The 20,777-nt window shown below is 51.2% G+C and overlaps 1 protein-coding gene across 1 annotated transcript; it reads left to right on the forward strand.

Annotated features, from left to right (window-relative positions):
- Positions 1 to 862: 862 nt before the first annotated feature.
- Positions 863 to 4,449, forward strand: HMGB3 (high mobility group box 3). The gene is made up of 4 exons (XM_026080189.1): positions 863 to 1,018; positions 1,550 to 1,689; positions 2,210 to 2,384; positions 2,966 to 4,449. Exons 1-4 carry the CDS (start codon positions 869 to 871, stop codon positions 3,107 to 3,109), a joined length of 609 nt encoding a protein of 202 aa, XP_025935974.1. The 5' UTR covers positions 863 to 868; the 3' UTR covers positions 3,110 to 4,449.
- Positions 4,450 to 20,777: the final 16,328 nt, after the last annotated feature.

A 20,777-nucleotide genomic window follows, 5' to 3' on the forward strand; every position in this document is an offset into this window, starting at 1 on the left:
GGCCGGGCGGCGGCAGCGGTCCCGTAGGAAGCGGCGCCCGGCCGGGACCGGGGCGGCCCGAGCCGCTCTGCCCGCACGTACAGGCTTCAGCGGCGCGATTAAATAAAAAACTAATTTTTCCAGCGCGTGGAAAAGCTGTAAATAACAACACTGCAGCAGTATTTGCTGAGGAAAAATAAGGAAAGAGAGGGAGGGAGGAGGAGAGGGGGGAAAAAAAAAAAGAGGCAGCCCAAAAGTTAGCATCTTCCTTGCAGTGACTTGCTGATTGCATCCCTCGCGCTGGCCACTATGCCTCAGACCATGTCACTTGGCAGAGCAAGAGCCAGCATGGRGTTTGGCAGGTCCCACTGTAGTGAAAACTGGCCCTTATTTGCACACCTTTATATATAAAGGTTATTGCACATATATAGGGGGAAATAAGCAGCCTGGCCTTTCTGCTTGGAGAGCAGCTGCTAACATGTGAACTCCAGCTACTAAGGGGATAAGTCATGGGCTGGCACTGTGCACACTGCTTGAGCCCCACTGTGGTAGCCAAGCAAAACAGATATTTTATATTAGTTCATATATAACACTTAATGGGCATGAGTATGTGTATTTAATAGCCTGTCTCCAGTCTTTGGACATGATGTAAATATATCAATGTAAAACTTAAATCCCATGACCAGTTTCACTTGGCTTCAGCCTGCAACCCAAATCTCAAGGAAGAATAATTTAACTCCCCATAGTAGGGGGTGTTAGGGGGAAAGAAAGGGGCTGTATGACTGATGGCAGATCACTTCAGTCACTCATTTTTTTTCCTATACATACATGTACATGCACACATATACACTATTTTTTTTGTCATCCCTCCCCCCCTTACAGAGTCAAGATGGCTAAAGGTGATCCGAAGAAGCCCAAGGGCAAGATGTCTGCCTATGCCTTCTTTGTGCAGACCTGCCGCGAAGAACATAAGAAAAAGAACCCAGAGGTTCCAGTCAACTTTGCAGAATTTTCCAAGAAGTGCTCAGAGAGGTGGAAGGTACTATAATTTGTGACTTCCTGAAGTGACAACTTATTATAGTTTCTGTAACTTAACATGCACATGTTTGAGCAGAGAGGGAGTCAGTGCTGTTTCGGTCAATGTGCCATCCTTGGCAAAGAGGTCCAGCCATCAGTCTGATGTTGCTGACTCCTGTARTAACTGTGTATTTGTCCATTTAGGTGCTTCCTCTAAGCCTCAGTCATCTTCCTGTTCCCACACAGTGCTCTTAATGAGCTACCTCCCCTTAGGCCTGTCCTCCCAAGGAGGACTTTGGGTGTACTTGTGCCATTCCAGCTGTTTTCCTTATGCTGAACACACCAGTTGTGGCTGCAGTCCCTGGTATAGAACCTTTGTCCCCAAGGAGATCTGGTTAGAAAACCAACCAATTCTTTTTAAAAAAAAACAAAAAACAAACAAAAAAAAAACCTCCCCATCAAGTTGGTATGTGTTGGTTTGTTTATTTAAAATTTGCCAGCTATTGAACAGTGGGGTAATCATGTGGTTTCATGTCTTGTTTTGTTGTTTTAGACCATGTCAAGCAAGGAGAAGGCTAAATTTGATGAAATGGCAAAGGCCGATAAGGTACGATATGATAGAGAAATGAAGGACTATGGACCTGCTAAGGGTGGCAAGAAGAAGAAGGACCCCAATGCCCCGAAACGACCACCGTAAGTAACTTTGTGGAATTAAATGCACAAATGTTATTTTGACATATCTTAAAGCTCTGTGGCCTAGCTGTTAGTTTTTTGTAAGAGAAGTGAGTTGAACATACTGTTGTATAGGAGTATTGATAATATTCATAGCTTGTTAGTATCGTTTTGTAGGCTTTCTAGGCAGCTTGTAATCTTGAGCATGCAGAGCATTAATAGGAATTGTTCAGTTCTTAGGACTCTCAAACTCATGATGATGAAAGACATGGAAATGGCAGGCTTGCAGTAAGACTTGTGTATTTTAAGAAAATCAAATTTGGGGGGGTAGACAATGAAAACAGAAGTGTCGGGGGGAGGAGGGACTGCAAGTTTGGTCCTCAGTAAAACCCAAATGATTGGGGAAGTGTTCTTCCTCCGAGTGCGAGTGTACATGTGAATCTGGTGGGTGCAGGATGGTGGAAGGGGCTGGCAGCTGCCCCAGCCCCACTGTCCTGGGTGCATTTCTGCAATGCTCACTGTCCTGTGATGCTCCTCCCAGGTCTGGCTTCTTCTTGTTCTGTTCGGAGTTCCGCCCCAAGATCAAATCCACAAACCCTGGCATATCTATCGGGGATGTAGCAAAGAAACTTGGCGAAATGTGGAACAACCTCAGTGATGGCGAAAAGCAGCCTTATAATAATAAGGCAGCTAAGCTGAAGGAGAAGTACGAGAAGGTAAGGCTTGTTATTACTTGTCTCTTTTCCGTTCCGGTTCTTGTGTTAATGTGCTTCTGTAAAATAGACCAAGCCGAGGTGGCCCCAGTGTAATGAGCATCTCTCCCGTTTATGGCTGTTGGCAGGTAGACATGTACTAAATGCACTGCGTGCTACGTAGCCAAACTCTGCGTTACGGCTGGATGTATGTTGGGACAGAGTAGGTTAGAGACCTGCAGGTAAATTCCGAAGAGGAAGGAGAACTTTGTCCAAATGATGTGCGACAGTGGCTGCTTGTGCTGCTTCAGCAAAGTTTGCTGTGCTTTTAAAAAGCTTTATCCCATTAGCTAGAAACTTCTTAGAAGTTGGGTTCTCTTTCTTCTCCTCCTCAAAGAAATAGCTGAATACAGGACTCGGAGATAGTGTGGAGGCAATGGAGTATCCTTGGGTGTCTGCAAACCTGTATATTGTAATGCTGGCTGCCTTCCCTTTAGGGGCTGCAGCTATGGAAAGCCAGTCCCTTTACATTTAACGCCCACTGCTGTACAAATGCTTTGTGTTTGCTGCTTAGAGCAAATTAAGACATCCCCTTGACTTTGCAGGATGTTGCAGACTACAAGTCTAAAGGAAAGTTTGATGGCGCAAAGGGAGCAGCAACCAAAGCTGCTCGGAAAAAGGTAGAGGAAGAAGACGAAGAGGAGGAGGAGGATGAAGAAGAGGAGGATGAAGATGATGATGACGAATAAAACTGTACAATACTTGTCTCCATGTGAATACCATAGAGTAGGGGAAACACCATAAATGAAGCACCTCTTATTTGAGATGGTGTCTCTTGCCCTTATTAGGCTTAATTAAAAAAAATTTGGATTCCGATCGCGTTGTAGTTTCTAAAAGTGCTCTAGAAATTGTAACTGGTTTACATGAAGTGGCCATGGGTGTAGTGAGCACCCTGAAACTGTATCAAAGTTGTACATATTTCCAAACATTTTTAAAATGAAAAGGCGCTCTAGTGTTCTCCTAACTCTGTGCACTTTGCTGTTGGTGTAACAAAGCATTTAAAAATGTTTCAAGCATTTTTTTAATTTGTAAGGTGGTGTTACTATATGGTTATTGGCTAGAAAATCCTGGGTTATAAACTGTACATATCTATAGTTTGTAAAAACTAGACAGATTCTTGTGGTACATGCTTAGAGTTATGATGCCTTAGAGGAGCAGTGATTACTTGGAAAGGCTGTACGTTCCACGGGGTGCCATGGCCCAAAGCATGCACTGTGAGGGTAGATCTATTTACACTACAGTGGGCGTCCATTTAGCTTAAAGTTGTCTTTCTGTATATAGTGAAATAGCATTCTGCTGCCATTCTTAGTTGTGGAAGGGGGTTCAGCTGGCATGAGAAGTGTATGGATTTTTTTAGTTAAGTGCGGTAGTTTTTAAACTGAAACTGTAGACATCTCTTCATTGTCAACTAAGTGAAGAGCCAGTGCAGCAACTGAAGTTCAAAAACACTCTGTACTTAAACAAATTTGCAACGTTCTGTTTTTTTTGTATGTTTAGAATGCTGAAATGTTTTTGAAGCAAAATAAACAGTATTACATTTTTAAAACTGTTCTTGACAACACTCTAAATTTCTGGTTTAAGAGGATCTTAACAACAGCAAGAGGTTCATTTTGAAGTCTGTGGCATCCCTCAGGGCTGGTGACTTAGGAAACATTCTGACTCAAGGATTAAAAAAATAAAATAAATGGTGGCCAGCCACAACTGGCTGAATTGAAAGAGATGGCTGCTCCAGCTAATATGCAATCGTAACTGTTTATGGCTGAGTGGCATAAGATGCTATGCAAGTTTGAACTTTATTACTTGAACTTGGGAGCCTAAATGAACATTCATGACGTAATTGTTTGTTTGTGTGTGTATATAGCAGCATTCAGAGATGCAGAGAAAGGTAGGTGGCTAGGAATGAGGCTGACACCATGGAATAAGTATAAAAGCATAGTTTGGATTTTTTTTTCCAGTTGTGTTGGGTAAATTTATAGCCCAAATGCATTGCTGTACATATTAAAATGTGCCTTTTTTGTCCTGTGTTAAACTGTTTCAGACTTGTGGTTTTTTCTAGCATCTTAATTCATGGCAGGAGAAAGGCGCCTAGTCTAACTCTCTGCTGAACTAGGTGTGGCACAGGTACTTAGTATGTGTCCTTTCTCTAATGCTGCCAGTTTAAATCTGAATTGGGCTCTACAAGGTGGGTTGGGGAGCAAGGGCAGATCTCTGTCACCGTGTAGCGACCGTCTGGCTGCATCCCGGTCGCTGACTTGCTGCTGCCTCCCCAGTCCCAAGCTGGGGCTGTTTGGCAGCTCTTGCAAGGGAGAGGTAATACCTGATCTCAAGCTGGTGATCTAACTGTGCTTGCCTTGCCCCTGAAACCGCATGGTTTCTGAAAGCGAGCCCCCCTCACTACCCTGGTATTCCTTTCCTTCCTTGCTGTGGCCATAGTTAGCCGTCAGTGCTGGCGCTGCRGCTCGGAGGAGAAGGGTGTATGTGAAGGTACTTGCAGTAAGAGCAGGCTGACGATGCCGACTGCCACGAGCAGCTCGCTGCAGAGGACGGGGTAACTCGCTGGTGTGAACTGTGGGTACAGGCTGCTGCCATCCCTTCCTTGGAGCCAAACTGCAGGCTAATGAGGGCCAGGCTTATAGGCAGGAAAAACGCTTCTACTCTGGATAAAACATAGCTTCGTTGCTTAATTGGGTAGTGTTTCTGGCTTCTTGTGGCTTCTCAACAACCTTGGTATCCTGGCAGAACTGAAGCCAGTCTAATGTTGAGATGGTTAGAACCTGAAAGCAGAAACAAACTAAACTTGGTATTGGATGAAGCAAGCTAATGAGCTCTTACAGAGTGTGGCAAACTTTTTTTTAAGGGCTGTTTCAGTTGGATCACTTAAATATTTCTATTTTGGCTTAACTATGGCAATTGTTAATGTCTCTAATACAAAGAAAAGTGTTAAATTTGCTCCCGTCTTACAGGAAGTCACACTTTAAAAGCCCAAATAAAGCTGCATCTGGAAAAGAAATAGGTGCTCTTGTATTCCCTACTCTTTCCATGTCCCTTCCACTGCAAGGGGGAAAGATGGTTGGAGCTGCCAGCGCGTGGAAATCTGATGGGGAAGTGGTGGAGCGGAGGAGAAATGCAATGGCATCATTTCAGGAGCTATAATACTGTTTCTATTGTCTAGTTGGCAAAATCTCCCCTTGGCCACATATGGGAATTAGTGTAGATCACTGCTGTGCAAATCGAGCTTGGCTTTGAATTAACTGCTAGTGAGCTGAGCCCCTATTGATAGTATTAGCACATGAGAACTAGAGCTGACACCGCTTTGTCTTCATTGTATTGGAAATCTATCGAGTTGCAGGGCTTGATTAAGGTCTTGGACCTTGCAGTGCGCTACCTATTCCTGCTCTGCGAATTCCTAAAATATGGCGTGCCTCAGGGATACATACAGTTCAATAAAATGTTAGTGCAGGACTCTGGGGACTGAAATTTGGATATTGCAGGTGTAGTGATGATGCTTCCTCCAATGTGCTGCCATTGATAAATAGCATAGTGTGAATGTGCATAAATAACACATGATTTCCCCCCACCCTGTTGGTGTTCAAAGATGTGATCCCAAATACTGGGAGCTATTTCCTGATAGAACATCTTCCAAATGGTCTTTTTCTGTGCTTTAAAATGCTTGTGGTGTTTCAAAGCAGACATTTTTGCTTTGGGCTGCTATACAGCAAAAACTTACACTTCAACTTTACTCTGAAACCAAACAGCATAAATATGTGTTTTATCTGTCGCATATAGAGAAGGGTAATGATGAAATAGATTTGGGATGGGGGGGKGAGGGAAGGGGGAGTGGGGAGAAGAGATGTACCCTCGCATGGATCTGACGGAGCTGAGTGCGAGGCTGCTCTCGTTCCCAAAATGTAAAATGTGCTTTGGTACATCCCTCCTCCCTGCTGAAGTGAGGCAAGCTGGTGTGCGTTTTAAGCTCAGCTTAAAAAGAAGAGGCTGTGCCTGTACTTCGGTGGTTAAAACCCGCTGGTGGTTCTAGGGGAGAGCAGAGCGGGGCCTCTGCTTGAGGGAAAGGGGCTGCTGGTTCTGAAACGGTCCCGCAAGCGCTGGATCCCCCGCGGTGCCGAGGCGGCAGGGTGCTGCCCAGCGCYGCCGGAGGCAGCGCTCACCACCTTGGGGTAGCTCTTCTGCGGTTTAGCGGTTTACACTCATGACTATAATCTTGAGAACGCGGTCGCTACCGAAACACACCGCGTCCTTCTGCGATTAAACCGACAGGCGGGCGGTGGGGCGAACCGGGCTGCAGAGCGGCTCTGCTCCAGTGCAGGGCCAGGGCCTGCTGCTTCCAAAACTCTGCCCAAAAATGTAGTAGCCAGACGTGAGGAGGCAGCGGAGTCATGCTCTCCTGCAGCCCATACATGTCCAGTTTCAGCTGAAATGTGGTAAACACTTAGCGCGAGCTGAATGGAAGGTCTYAGCCCAGGGCAGGGAGAAGCACGTCTGGGTAAGCCCTGCCGCTAACGCGGAGGGTGGCTCTCCGCAAACAGCCGCARCTAAAGCCGTGCTGCAGGGTTGTTTCTGCTGCTTGTGTCGGTATCCTAATGCATCTGTGGGGAAGCAGCACATTAATTTTTCTGTAATAAAATTAATTAAAAATCCTAGTCCAAATGCGTATTGAATCAATTAGTAGCAAACAACTTCAGCTCTAACAGAGCTCCATAGGAAGGTGAGAGTCTGCTTGGGGGAATCTTACTAGGGATGTGTCTCTTGTATCTGCTCCCTTTGAGCAGCTAATTTTTAGATAGTTTTATTTACTCCTGATAAACCCTGTTGAAACAGCAGCTAGGTGTGAGGTTTTCTGTTGGCTCTGTCTTGCGAGGTGGCAGGTGAAAGGCTTTTTRTTTCCAATCTCCAGCCAAATACTGGCAGACATCTCGAATTAATGCTTTCCCTCTGCTCACTCAGGCTGTTGTTCTGTGATGTTATTCGTGGGGTGGAGAAACAGTCCCCCCGTTCTCCCTGAAAAAAACAAAGTAAGACTTCCTTTTCTGAGAGATTTTGGAATAGCAGCTCGGACAAGGAGAAGCAGCCGGCTGGGAGCTTCTGGCCGACTTTGCTCGGTGCTGGAGCCCAGACGCTGCATTTATGGCCTCAAGATCACACTGGAGTTTGGTTTCTAGCAAGCTCCACGCTCACCTTTATGAGTCTGAACCCAAACCTGCTCTCCTCTGTAAGGTAACRGGTGAACTTTGGTGACTCGCAAGTGACATACTTGTTTCTTTCCCCTAGAGCTGCACTAGATTTTAATACAATAAATTGAATTGTGAGTGGCAGCTGCCCTGTAAAAGAAAGTGTGCTGGAGACCCCATTACCAAACAGTTGTTCTCTGACTGTATTTCAGCTTGCAGCGTAAAGGGGGCTAAATAGCCAGCGTGCCTGGCTGGGGTTTCCTGGCCCTGGGAAACGTCTTCATCATTTTTCCTGGCTGGGGCTCTGGTTTGGTGCTCAGTACACTCCTACCCTTGCGTGGTCTGCATTTGGTGATCTGTGTCTAAAGTGCTCTGCAAACACCTAACCCTTCTGATAGACCTCATGCCTACGCAGTAAAGCATGATGCTGATGAGGGGTGGCTTCCTAGCCTGTGCTAATGAACTTGTTTGGAGTCACCTGCTCCTGAGAGCTTTTCCCCAAATGCCTTTCTGCACCTGGGTCCTTAAATCAGGCACAAGGAAGTAGCACTGGCCCTGCTGGAGGTGCCTGTAGCTGACCACTGTGTTTTCCTAGCTGGTGAGTATCTCCTTGCCTTGTTCCTGAAGGTGGCATGGCCTCCCAGAAACCCCTAGGAAATAGCTAAATCAGGATTATTCTTTGTGTTGAGAGGGCAGGTGGTCTGTCCAGGACTATAGAGCCTGGATTCTGTTTGGACTAGAAATCCTAGTGCCATGGTGGTGTTGAGATGTTTGGAAGCTGTGATGTATGTAAGCAAGTTGGGCAAATCCCTGTTTTGTTGGTGCTGAGGATGGAGCTGCATTAATGGGGGTAAGAGGACATCCATCTTGTAACTGCGTCTCCTGATGTGGAGGACTTCACTTTGCTGACTGAATCCACCTGCCAGAAAAACCACAATTAGCAACTCACCCTTGCTATGGGATTGGGAGTTTTGAATGTATTTGCTGGTGATTTCTGAGCCCTGAAGTGCACAGTGCTTTACCAAGCACCTTGTGCCCAATGGGGCTGTTGGTTAGATGTCCCCAGCCGCGAAGCCCCCGGTGTAGGAGCAGCCCTTTTGCACGGGTGCTGCACACCTGCAAGCTCTTGTTGACAAGACCCTGTGTAAGGGGGCACTTGGGGAGGATCCTGTGAGTTAGAAAGTAGCTGTTTCTTCCCAGTCCCTCCCCTTATAAAGCTTCCTCAAGTATTTCAAGTTGGAAAAAGGCTTTTTTATAATATTGATCAAACATTGTCTGTCCTTGTTGTAAGAGCTTATCACTTTTGTAAGTGTTTTTAACTGCTTTTTTTGGTGAAACTTAAGATTTRCTTTATGTCAGTTTAGAAAATTCATACAAGGAGAAGGTTGTAATGATTTGGGGATAGTATGAGACAAATGTCTTTTGCCTCCTGGTAATTATCATGCGACTGTTCTTTTACTATGTGTTACCTGGGATGTACCACCAGTAATTYGTGGTCTTGTGAAAGAGGCTTGAGAAAGGTAGGAGCAGGGGCAATTTGGCCCTGGGGGAGAGAGAGAGAGAGAGAGAACAYCTGAGGTAAAAAATATGTTCGTCAGGTTTTGTTCTCTTCACCTTCAGAGGTTGAACTGGGGATCTTTTCTGGGCTCTGCTTCTGCAGTTGTTTAAGATATTACTACCTGCAGCTGCGTGCCCTGGCTCCTGCCAAAGGTTGCTCCCCTATAGCAGGGAGAGCAAAAGGAAACATGTGCCAGGTCTTCAACTGGCTTATTTCATTGCCTTGTATAGTAACTTAATTTTTGCAAGCTGCTGGGAGCTTTTTCAGACCAAGCTCAAAGATGAAGGTGCCAGTGAAAGTCTTAAAGAGAAGTCTGCCTTCCAAGGGCTTGTCTGCAATTGGAATAAAACCTGACAAAACAGCATTAAACTGTCTAATTAAAGATCTCTCACTTCTCACTGTCATTCATGTTTCCTTCTTCGGTGATTTCCTACCCCGGAGAGTCGCCTAACAAAAAAGGATAGACCAGATCTGGTGTTTTGAACTTTGAGGGCAGCTTGCAGAAGGCCTCACACATTCAAAAGAATCAAAGGGTTTTGCTTTTTTTTGTTTTCTGTGATTCCTATTGCATCTCTACAGTAAGAACAGTCTCAGCAGAAACCTTCTGGGATAAACCATGGGGGAAATGAGGAAGTTGGAAGAACTGGGGAAAAAGTAGCAGGCGGTGCAGAGGGATGCTGTGGCGGAGCTGGGGYGAACCGCGGTGGCCGATGCTCGGCCCGTGACGCTGCTGCAACTGCCGCCGTCACTCCGGGCGAGTCGGGAGCGGTGCCTTGTTCCAGGGTCCCCCGCAGCCTGGCTGCAGAGCCGAGCCCAGGCGCCTGCGGGGATGCTGGCGGCCGGCCCCTCCTTGCGCTCTGCYGGGACAGAAAGCCGAAGGCGGCTCTGCTAAAGGCTCAGCCCTTCAGCTGCCCGAGGAAAGCTTGATTGCTCCTCTCTAGAGACCACTGGGAAATTCTCCTGCAAACCCAGGAAAGATCGGACTTGACAATCCTAATTTACTGGAAGGAGAGATCCTAAAAAACCAACTCTTCAAAACCAGTTCAGACTGATCTTTGTAAGTGGAAAGAAACCCCCCCAAAAAAACAAAAAAAACCCCTTTCTCTCTCTTCCCTTGCCACCCCTCCAAATAAATGCCTCCACAAAGCTTATTTTCAGGTGCCATTTCACAGATCTTTTAACTTTGAAAAACATTTCTTCTGTCCATGTCTTTTCCTTCTTTCTGGTTCTCTGGTTCTTCCCGTGGTGTTCCCGGTCGGCGCCCTGCCCGCGTGCAGCGAGGGGCTGGCGCGYGGGTGCATGGTGTTGCACAGTGTGCCCTGTGCCGCCTGCCCCGGTGGCGAGCAGACCCGTTCGCACGCCTTGCMCGGGGCTTGTTTTCCTCCCGGACTTTGGGGACGGATCCGTCTGAGGCTTTTCTGCTAGTTGGGTGCTTTAGGGAGGATTTTCGGCTGACATGAGCTGTTGCTCGGTGCCGTTTTAGATTAGCTAAGGGTGCCCTTAGCACGAGATCTTGCACCAAGCAGCGTCGAGGCAAGGATGGAGGCTGATTTGATGCTCTAACCGTTGGTGGGGACAAATCCGCTGAATGGGCCGGCGCGCGTGGAGCTGGGCCGTTGCGATGGATATGGGAAACGCAAGCAGGAGGCACGTCGGGGCCGGGGGCCACTCAGCCTCCGTGTCTCCAGCACGCGGCTGGTGGCGGGGTGGCCCCAGCCTGCAGCATCTCCCTGTCAGGGACCACATGGTGCTCCGTTTCATAGCTGTCCCCGGGAAAGAAGATTCTGTAGCTGGTGTAGATGGAAGGGAACCGATGGTCTCAAAAGCGCTCACCGTTGCCTGTGCTCAGGTCTCTCATGGAGATGATCRTGGCCCGTTAAAGCGGTCTGAAGGCCCTGCTCTCACCGACCRAAACGCAGTCTTGCTGGTTTCTTTCAGTGTGCGTATTTGAGTGGGCTGGTAGCATCTTCTTGCGGCCGGGAACGCGAATTAGCTGCTGTGGGGTGAGGCACGGCGTGAATGAGCGCCTGGATGGGAAGCGCTTTCGTACGTGTTCCCACCCCGCGGGAGCCGGAGGCAGCTTCCCRCGGGGAAGCTCGGACCTTGGCCCGACCCGTGGCAGCCCTGGCCTGCCCCAGCGCTTCCTCCGTGCGAGGTCTCGGGTACCTGCGGTGAGAGATGGGTCCCCTGGAGGAGCTGGTGGCTTGGACTCGTCCCCTAATAGAAACGTGATGAGGATGGGTTTTTTTTTTTTTTTTTTTTTTTCTCTGGAATCTCTGCGTTTCTCTCTTGATCCTTGAGGCACAGAAGTGGTGTCTGTGTGCATGTGACATAGCTGTGCACGAACTCCCTCTGTGACTTCTTTCTTTCAGGGGGAGAAATGCATTCAGGAAAAAGCAGGGCCCTGACAACAGGAATCGAGTGTTTCTAAATATGGACATCCCTTTTTGGACTAAAAAGTCTTTTTTGTGCTATGCATATTTCCCCTGTTAATCATTTCCTTTTGTTTCTTGCAAGCTTTGGTTCTCCAATGTTATAGAGGGAATTATAGCTGCTCTGTTTGTAAACTTTCCTTTACGATACATTAAGTGGTTTGCATGTCAGCTGCGTTTGCCGAGTTCTCTTTTTAACAGAGTTGGAAAGGCCAGTCCTCTGGTTACTCGCTCTTTTCTCTTTTCTTTTTTTTAAAACAGTCATATTTGGCCTCCGCCCATCTCGAAATATTGGGGATTTTACAGGCCATTGAGCTTTGCTGGGTCCCGTTCACTGCTTTTGTGTTAAACTAATTGGCTTGATAAAGAAGGCTCTGGGCCCAGTGAAGTGCTTCTCCTTCAAGGTGAAACGTGAGATGGAAGGGGGAAAATATTTAGATGCTCACTAGCAGTTATGCTGGCTGGATAATCTGAATGCATCAGAAATCAGCTAGAGCTCAGACAAAGTAGAGGATTAAGAGTCTGAGATGGGAGAGCTGCGTGGACATCTGGAAGCCTGCTGTTTAGCTTGTCTGTTGGGGTGTTTTTTGTATTCATTATGTGGGTTATACTCACCAAAAATGAGCAGCACGATGGGATCGCAGTTGCTCTCTGTGGATATATTCTGAAATAACAGTTACTGTTCTTATTTMTGAAGCGCCCCACCCTCCCTACCAAAGCTCTTTGCCTTTAATGAAAAACCAGTTACGAGCACAACCAAAGCACGAGCAACCCAGCCCCTAAAAGCTTAAGGAATCCGCCCAGGTTTTATGGCCCTGGTTTGCACAAAGCACTGCTGCCCGCAGTCCTCGATTTGCGGGTTCACAGATTTGCGGATTCTGCTGATCGCAGTTGCCGTTTCTCGTTCGTTGGAGCAGGCGGCGGATGCCTGGGCCCTCGCTCGCGCCGCACAGCCAGCGCCGTGCACCCAGCTATGGGAGCGGGACTGCTGCCAGCATGTGCGCTCRTTTGTGGCTTGCAGAGCACGTTAAAAACACAAGCGAATAAGAAAAGAAGAGAGAAACCAAAACCAGTCTTTTTGAACCATTCCCGTACTTGGACAAAGCTGCGCGGTTTGCAGACTGCTCTGGGCGCCAGCCGCACACAGCCCAACAGGGCACTGGTGGGTCAGAGCCACCCCGGCGCGGCGGGAGTCCCCGTCCCGCGGCGTCGGACCCGTCCCCGTCCTGTGGTGTCCYGGAGGGAGATGAGGATGGCGAGCGGCGGCGTGAAGCGCAAAGCAGYGCGCTCCAGTGTGTTGCCTGGGGACAGATGGCTGAGTGTGTTTTTTTTTTTTTTAATTTTATGATGAAATACGAGTTGAAAAATATTTTTACCTTTTTGAAAACAAAATACTGAAAAAGGAATTCCAAATATGTTGTGAACAAAAATAGCCAAATAATTTTTTTTTAAACAGTCATTTCGTGCCTCTCCATGTGTGCACCATTTCTCAGTCATCATCCTTCATCTCCCGTGCTTCGCTTGCTCGTGTTTCCACCCTTTTCCTGGACAACCTGCTTTTGGCAGCTCTAACTTCGGCCATAGTTGTAACACGCCAAGACATGGCCTGGCATGGCTGTAGGCTTGCGGAGCTGTCACTGGATTATCCGCTGGCACCCAAATGTCGCTGCAAAGCCGCGGCTGGTGGCTGCGTGGCGACGGCCCCTCTCGGCCAGGGCTGCAGCTTCGGGTGCCGCCCCGGAGGCGTGGGAATCCCCGCCGGGTCCGCGCTCGCYGCGTCCGGGGGCGGCCTGCGGGCACCCGGACCCTGGTGCCTGCCCTGGGGCGAGCGGCCGTGGCAGCGGCGTTCGGCCGCGAGCGCGATCGTCCTCGCCCACCCGCGGGACTTGGCGGCGCTCTGGGGCGCGTTTGGGATGATAAGAGCTAGATTTTTAATTAAAAAAAAAWAATAAAATCTGGTTCTGCAGGAGAGAAGCAGGGCACCGGGGAAGCTGGGGACCCCAGGCAGTGTGTTAATAAAAGATGGTCAACAGATACACACCGGTCGCTATTGGAAATATTGCCCCCAGGAAATTAAAATCGGGACCGAGAAGGGAGCCTGTTGTGGGCACGYGCTGCCGGGGCCGTTTAAAGCGCCGCCTCCGTCAAACAAGCCACGTTCCCATCAAAGACGCGCGGAATTTGGGGACAGAGCGCAGGCACGGYGTTTCCATTTTAACTTGCGTTTTTGGAGGGGGTTTAGCCTCCCCTGGGCACGGCACCTTGCGCAGGGCCTGGGGCGCGCTCCGGGCTGCYGCGCAGTTTGCGTGGTGCGCGCGCGGGACGCGGCCGGGTCGGAAAGCCCGGCTGCCCAGCAGGGCTTTGCGCGCGCCCAGGGCATCGCGCTGCGTCCCGGCTATCCGCCCCGCGCCAGCGCAGCCCGGGGCGCGCGTGCAGGGGACGCCCGGGGGGCTGCGCCGCCACCGGGGCAGGCCACGCTCTGCCCGACCCCGGCGGGAGCGCTGGGCGCCTATCGCCCTTCCCGAATCGGCCCGTCTCGCAGAGCAGCGAGCGAGCGTCCTGCCCAGGAGCAGCTCCGCCGTGGATGAATCCAGAGGCTTTCAGTTAGGCTTGAAAATACATATGCGTTCGTTTGCCTAGCACCTGCTCTTGAACAGCATAACTATTCCTGCTAACCACGACTAGCTGAATTTGTGAGCGAAAGCCCTTCGCAAAGTGCGGCCCGTGCCAGCGGTACTGCTCTGGGGGCATGCCCCTTGCTTGACCTGCTAGCCATGCCCATGCTAGTGCAGGCCAGGGGGCTTTCAGGCCGCTATCGGCGTCCGGCAGCTCCTGGTGTGTTGCCTTGTTTTACTGTCTGTTTTTGGCAAGACTGTCTGCCTTATTTTGCCAGGGAAGCTGGGTGGAAATACATGGGTAGGAAACCTCTGTGGGGGGGAGAAGGAGGTCTTCTGTGCMAGTCACTGGAGGCTGGAGGACTTGAAGAATTCATCCAAGATTCTTTATGCATTTACCAAAATCCCATTCGTAACTTGGATAACTTAAACCAGTTGGCTGTAGCGTTACTGTACCTGACACAACTGCTGTCAGATGTTGGTAAGAGGAAGAGTCAGGAGCAAATCTGAGGCATGAGTAATCGAAAGCCAGGGAGAAATCAGAATTGCCCTATGTCCACGCAAGCCCTGGCGTGAGTGCGAGGCTTTTCCCAGGCCTGCCAGGTGTTAATACGGCTCACGAGCCGAGCGCCTCGCCGCTCCGTCGCCACTCCTGGTGTCACGACAGCGGCGGCTGGCTTTTGCTTGGACCTCGGCTCGGCGCGGAGGTTGTGGCCTGCCCCTTGCAGGTGTGAATCTCGTCAGAGCCACTGCTGCCTCCCGACTGGATTTGTCTGCTTAGGGCCCTGCTCGAGGATGTTTGCAGACGCCAGCGCCGGCCGGCTGCGGCTCGGTGCTTTGCCTTGCCATTGTCCCCGTGGAAAGAACAGATTTCTTTGCTGCTTCGTGGGCTGCATGGGCTTAGCCTAAAATGAATGCCTGTGATATCATCCAAGCCCACCTGGCCCTCCTCGTGCTCCAGGCCGGCAGTGGGACCAGCAGGAGTGCTCTCTCCTGGCTTCACCTGGATGCTCTTGGAAGATGCTGACCTTTTCCACGTTGGTGGCAGAGGACCTCGGCTTGGCCTGTGGCAGAGCCACGTGTCCCTGTTGAAGGCCTGACCGGTGGAGCAGAGCTGCGTTCCCGTGGGTACCTGGAGCCTTTTTACTTTTAGGGTGGCTTTGTGTCTTACTGGGTATGAAACACGATGTCTTTATAATTTCTCTGTGTGAGCTTAGAGAGAGATGATGATGAGAGCGATTTATGCGTGACAGGTAGTACGTGGATGAATAAATAAATCCGCTCCTTTCCTTGGTACCAGTGTCCTAGAGAGCAGCGAGGTGATTCATGTAGTTAGCATCAATTTACGGATGGAGAAGTGGAGGCACGGAGGAGTGGTGTGACTTCCCTGAGGGCACCCATGGGCCCACCGGACAGGCCGGGTGCCAAGCCCTGGGAAGCCTCATGGTGGTATAAAATCCTCCCCCTTCTCCTGCGGTTGGAGGGGCGAATACACCCTCCTTGGGAACGCAGGGTTGGGATGTGGTTTCTCCAAGAGCATACCAACGCCAAGCTGAGCCCTGCCGCTTCGCCGTGCGCCGAGGGGAGGGCGGGCTGTCCCCGAAGGCATCCTGAGGGGTTGCTGAGCTATTGGGCTCCCAGGGCCCAAAGCCATCCCCARTGCCACCCTGGTCCTGGGTCCCACAGCCCTGGTGGCACCAGTGCCGTTGGCTCCCTTCCTCGTGCCCCGTCCGCTCCAGGCGCCCAGCTCTGCGTGGTGGCCGGGCTCTCCTCCCGCATGCGGCCACGCGGCCCCACGGCAGGAGCGGGGCAGCCAGCCAGGGCAGGTCGGAGGGTGGTGGGACGTGGTGGGCCCAGGTCTCGCCTCCTCAGTGCTGCTGGATGCCCGTGGCCACGTGGCTTCGTCCCTATCAGCAGGGATCTCTCCAGACTTATTTTGCTTAAAGCCTCCCGCCCCCCAGAAGAGCRACCCTGGTGACGCCTGTGACCTTAATGGCAGGAGACAGAGGCCCAACTCGCACTCATGAAACAAGGAGGTCTTTTCTCCTAATGGTTTTCGAGGTGTCTCTCTCTGATTTCCAGAGTTAAACCGCACAATAACCCCCCGGCCATGTATCTAACAATCCCGGTGACTATATACATGTATACGTGTATATACGTGTGAAGCGCCAGGCGTGCTGCAGGCTGTTATTACAGTGCCTGTTGTCTGAAAGGACAATGCTCCTAATAACCTCTGCTGTCAGCGCCAGCAAAGCCTTTGTGTGCTGTGAAAGGAGCCTAGATTATTAGACGTGCACGATTTTAAGCAGAATAAGTGAAGTTACACATTAGAGCCCCAATTCTTGCTCTGTTTGAACATGTCTTTCAGCACCGCCAGCCCAGCRCGGTGTGAGCGCCCAGCCCGAGCCCCGGGTCGCCCCGCTGGTCCTCGGCYGCCCTCGGAAGACACTCGGTTGGGATGGAGCGGGTGCCCGGCAGCGCCCCGGCGCGCTTCTGGGCTGTGGGTGGGAGCGCCCCGAGGAAGAGGAGATCGGGTCTGGAGGAGGCAGCCCGGAGCGGCGGTTCAGCGCCCAAGGCTTTGCTGGGGCGCGCCGCCGCAAGCAGGCGCCGCCGAGAGTTTGCATCTCCCTTGTCCTCAACCCCAAAGAAAGGCTAAAGCCTCAGTCAATAATAAGCTTATAAGATGGTAAATCTTGGTAATGAGAAAAACAGAAGACAGCATCTGCTCGACATGATGGTACTGTATATGGTCTGGTAAACAGCTATGGAAATTAGCTGTCCGTTATTGCAGGGGTTACAGCTGAAAAGCCAAATTTCCCCGCAGGATCGGCAGGCTTCACCCCCCATCCCTGCCGAGCTGCTGCCGAATTCCCTGTAAGATCCCAGCGCACTCGGGGAGAAGCGGCYCTGTGTCTGCAGAGCTTTGGTGCTGGCCTATGGCTCGCGTTTGCGTGGAGTCTGAACGGCAAAACTAACGACGGGCTGCCGGCCTCGCGCGCGCTGCGTCCGAGAGGGGATGCGAGGCGGGAACGGCACGGCAGGAACGGCACGGTGGGTCCACGCGCCCCCTCCGACACCTCTGCTGAGCAGCTGCACTGAAAGATTTGTACCCTGCAGAGGGTGGTCAGTAGGCAAATGAGGGCAAGGAGAAAAAAYGGGAAAAACGGTTTCTTGCTTATCTTCTCTTCAAAGATGCTGAGCTGGGCTGGGCCGACCAGCGGCGGGCGTGTGGGGGTAACTGGGTCATGCGTGGGATGGAGCGGGGCAGCGCTGGCAGGAAGGGAAGGTGCTAAATCCTTGTCCCACGTCTGTCCAGACCGACTGAGGGGATCCCAACCTGCACTCGTGGGTAGGGAGGTGGCAGCCGGCCGCGGGAAGCATGCGGGATGGCGGCTGGGCTGCAGGCGGTCCCGCTTCTGCTCAAATTGCTGCGAGTCAGGTCTGCAAAATGGGGGGAGAAAGAGGGGAGAGAGTTCAGGGGAAGGAATCTGCATATGGTGTGTAATGCTTTTATGAATTGGGTCTTTAATAATTTATATTACCAGTTTAATACTTTGAATACAAATTATCTTGCCCATATGCTGTGCTGACAAACATAAAAATGGAGTAATCAAAGCTGTAATAGCACTACAGCAAAAAGACATAAAATGCCACTAGAAGGCTTAGGATAAATTATTACCAGCACAGACTAGCTGTATGGCTCCCTGGTGCCAATGGATGCATTGCAATTTCTTCTTCACACTTTGCATTTGGGTTTGAGGTCTGGTGCAGTACCAGGAGCAAGGCAAAAAAAAAGGTCATCGAAAATCTGCAAGACGGGCAGTGTTTAACAGGGAACGGAGGAAAGAAAAAGGCTCAGGCCTGTTTGATAAACACCGCAATTTAAATTCTGCACTGGCATTACATGCCCTGCGAAGAAAATATAGCCCTCTTATTTGCAGGGAGCCCCTTCTTCCTCCAGCACGACGATTTGCATGTATTATAAACCGCAGTGTTGGCTTGCCATCTTCAGGCAGCTGCCACGCACTGCACACCATCGCTGCGCGCTGCTGGGCACCCCGGCTCATCCCGGCACGGGGTGGCCGGCCACGCGCTCCTCGCAGCCGGAGGCGGCAGGGAAGGGCCTTGGTGCAGGCAATGGGCAGCGTCGGTGCGTGGCAGACGCCAGTTCCACCTCGTTGCCCCTTCGTGGCTCTTCGTATCGCTCTCTGCACTCTAATGCCCGAGCTCAGAGGGTCTGGAGGAGGTGGAGGAAGGATAATGTAGCCCCGACCCCTCGGCCCTCCCTCTGGGCTGCCCGCTTGCTGCCCTGGAGGTACGAACGGGGCTCGGAGCTTGCGGATGACGCCAGGGACCTTGTGGTTCGTTTTTGGCGGCCTGGCACCGGTTTTGTGTATCTGCTGCTATGATGGACATCCCAAAGGGCACGGGGCCGTGCAACAAAATAAGCAGGATTTGCAGAGCAGAGGTGCAGGGAGTGTTCACAGGGAAAAGCGGCTATTTGTAGGCATAAGGAGACCATGTATTGCGGCTAGGGCAAAGTCTCCATTTCTAAATACGGCTCTGTTCGTTGGTGCCATATCATGAAGGCATCCCCCTGCGCACTAATCTTTCATGGAAAGAGCCATTTCAGACTCACATTTGCATACACTGAATTTCTCAGCTATCAAGGTTACGCCATGTGGCCATCCATCCTGCACTCCTAATATGACTGGTGAAAAATGAGGCTTCTTCCAAAAAAGAAAGCATTTGTGCTGGAGGGAGCAGTGCTCTCCTGGGAGGCAGGGGGCYGCTTGGTCCCGGCGCCGTTCCCGAAAGGGGGGGAAGCCTGCGTGGTGCACCACGCGTTGCCGAGCCGCCTGCGCTCGCCGCTGGTCGCGCCAAGGTCCGGGTGGATCACGCGAATGAGTTTTTCCCTCCGCCTGCCGCTGCAGAGCCCTGCCGTGGGTCAGGCCTGTGGGATGCGCGAGGCGCCGGCTCCGGGCGGTGGGGAGAGCGCAAGCACGCCCGGCAGGAGCCGCGGGGACGGAGCCGCGGGGCGAAGCYGGCCGTGGCTCCGGGCAGGTACCGCGGGAAGGGCTCCTTCCATCCCTAGCCCTCCTGGAGAATAAGGCCCCGGCTGATCGCTTTGCACTGCAAATAAATTGAATGGCTCAAGACCACGATGAGAAATATCCCCATCCTCATCCAGAGGGGGATTTTCAGCATAAAAGGCTTTATATGACTCGTAAACTATAACATTTATTTCTGCACATGAGGTAAATATTTCCCTATCTGAATGTCTAAGCAATGCAATTTTGTTTGAAGTCTCCATTTGTTTAAGTCTGTAGCTGACAATAATTCACCTGTTTTTTCTTCCCATGATTCCCCAAACAATTGCGTAAGCCAAAATCGAGCGAACTCAGCTTCTGCTGTTTGTCACTTGTCAGCTCCATACCTCAAATGTGCTCAAATGAGCTTTGTCTTGGAGTTTACATTTGGGGCACTTCCTAATCTCTATCCATTGGTAAATGGCCCCATGTTTTCCTTTTTAGAGGAAGAAATACAGCGTACCTGCATACAGCCACTGCCAGGGCAGGCAGGGAAGAGAGACATAACTTAATTTAACTCCAGATAAATCATGATTTCACAGGGATCTGCCTGCCACAGGCAGTTGAGAGGCCCATCTCCTTGGCACTGTAACAATACCTGTCACTCAGTGTCCCAAAGAGACCTGCTCGCGGCCAGAGATCATAAATGAATGAAAAGGTGCCTGGAGTTGTAAACATCATTAATCTGGAGAAAACAAACGCCTGGGACAGCTGATCTCAGGTGATTTTTTTTTGCGCCAGAAATCCAAGGCAGCGTTCTCCTCTGCAGGGCGTACGACATGCCCGCAAATTTTACAGACCCCAGACTTCAGCTCTGCGCCGTTCCCATTGCAATCAAACGCTCTCAGCTCACCGTCCCTCCTCGCACGAGCAGGGCGCTCGGGTCCCGCTGGCTCCTGGAGGCGGATGAGCCCCGTGCAAAGCCCTGGCGCCCTCCCAGCGGGGCAGAGGACCAGGCGTGCCTTCTCCCGCACGGCACGGCAGCGCTGGAGCTTGGCGTTAATACACCTTTACGTTAATGGCATTGGCATTAATACACTTCTGCATTCCCAGCCGCCACAGAGCGGCAGGACTTGGCCCTTCAGACCGCTGCTCTCCTGGGGTTACGTCCCTCCCCTGGCACTCACGGCGTACGAACTCCAGCACTTTTGCTGCTGGGCTCTCTCCGCCTTCGTGGCGCCTTTCAGCTCTTGCAGGGGAAACTGCCCTGTCGCTCCGGTGAGGAGGAGCCGTTTCCAGACGTTTTGTTTAAAAACGGTCAGTGGATGCACGTTCAGCGCCCAGAGATGCGATCTTTCCTGGCCCGTGCGTGTGAAGGACTCGCCGGGGTTTTGCTGCTGGCTTTGCAGGTCCCGGCAGAGCTGGGAGCTCCCCGAGCCGCAGATCGGCTCTGCCGCCGGGGCAGCTCGCCCAGCCCCGCGATGCCCTCGCCGCGCTGGTGGGAGCTTGCTTCCCTGCCCGCTCCAGCGCAGCTCC

Source organism: Apteryx rowi, unplaced genomic scaffold (genome assembly GCF_003343035.1).
Source record: "Apteryx rowi isolate R43461 unplaced genomic scaffold, aptRow1 scaffold_115, whole genome shotgun sequence".
NCBI lineage: Eukaryota > Metazoa > Chordata > Aves > Apterygiformes > Apterygidae > Apteryx > Apteryx rowi.

Coding starts and splice junctions, on each gene's coding strand:
- HMGB3 (XM_026080189.1), top strand. CDS start 869: ATGGCTAAAGGTGATCCGAAGAAGCCCAAGGGCAAGATGTCTGCCTAT. Junction 1,690..2,209: donor AATGCCCCGAAACGACCACC/GTAAGTAACTTT, acceptor TGCTCCTCCCAG/GTCTGGCTTCTTCTTGTTCT. Junction 2,385..2,965: donor TGAAGGAGAAGTACGAGAAG/GTAAGGCTTGTT, acceptor TTGACTTTGCAG/GATGTTGCAGACTACAAGTC.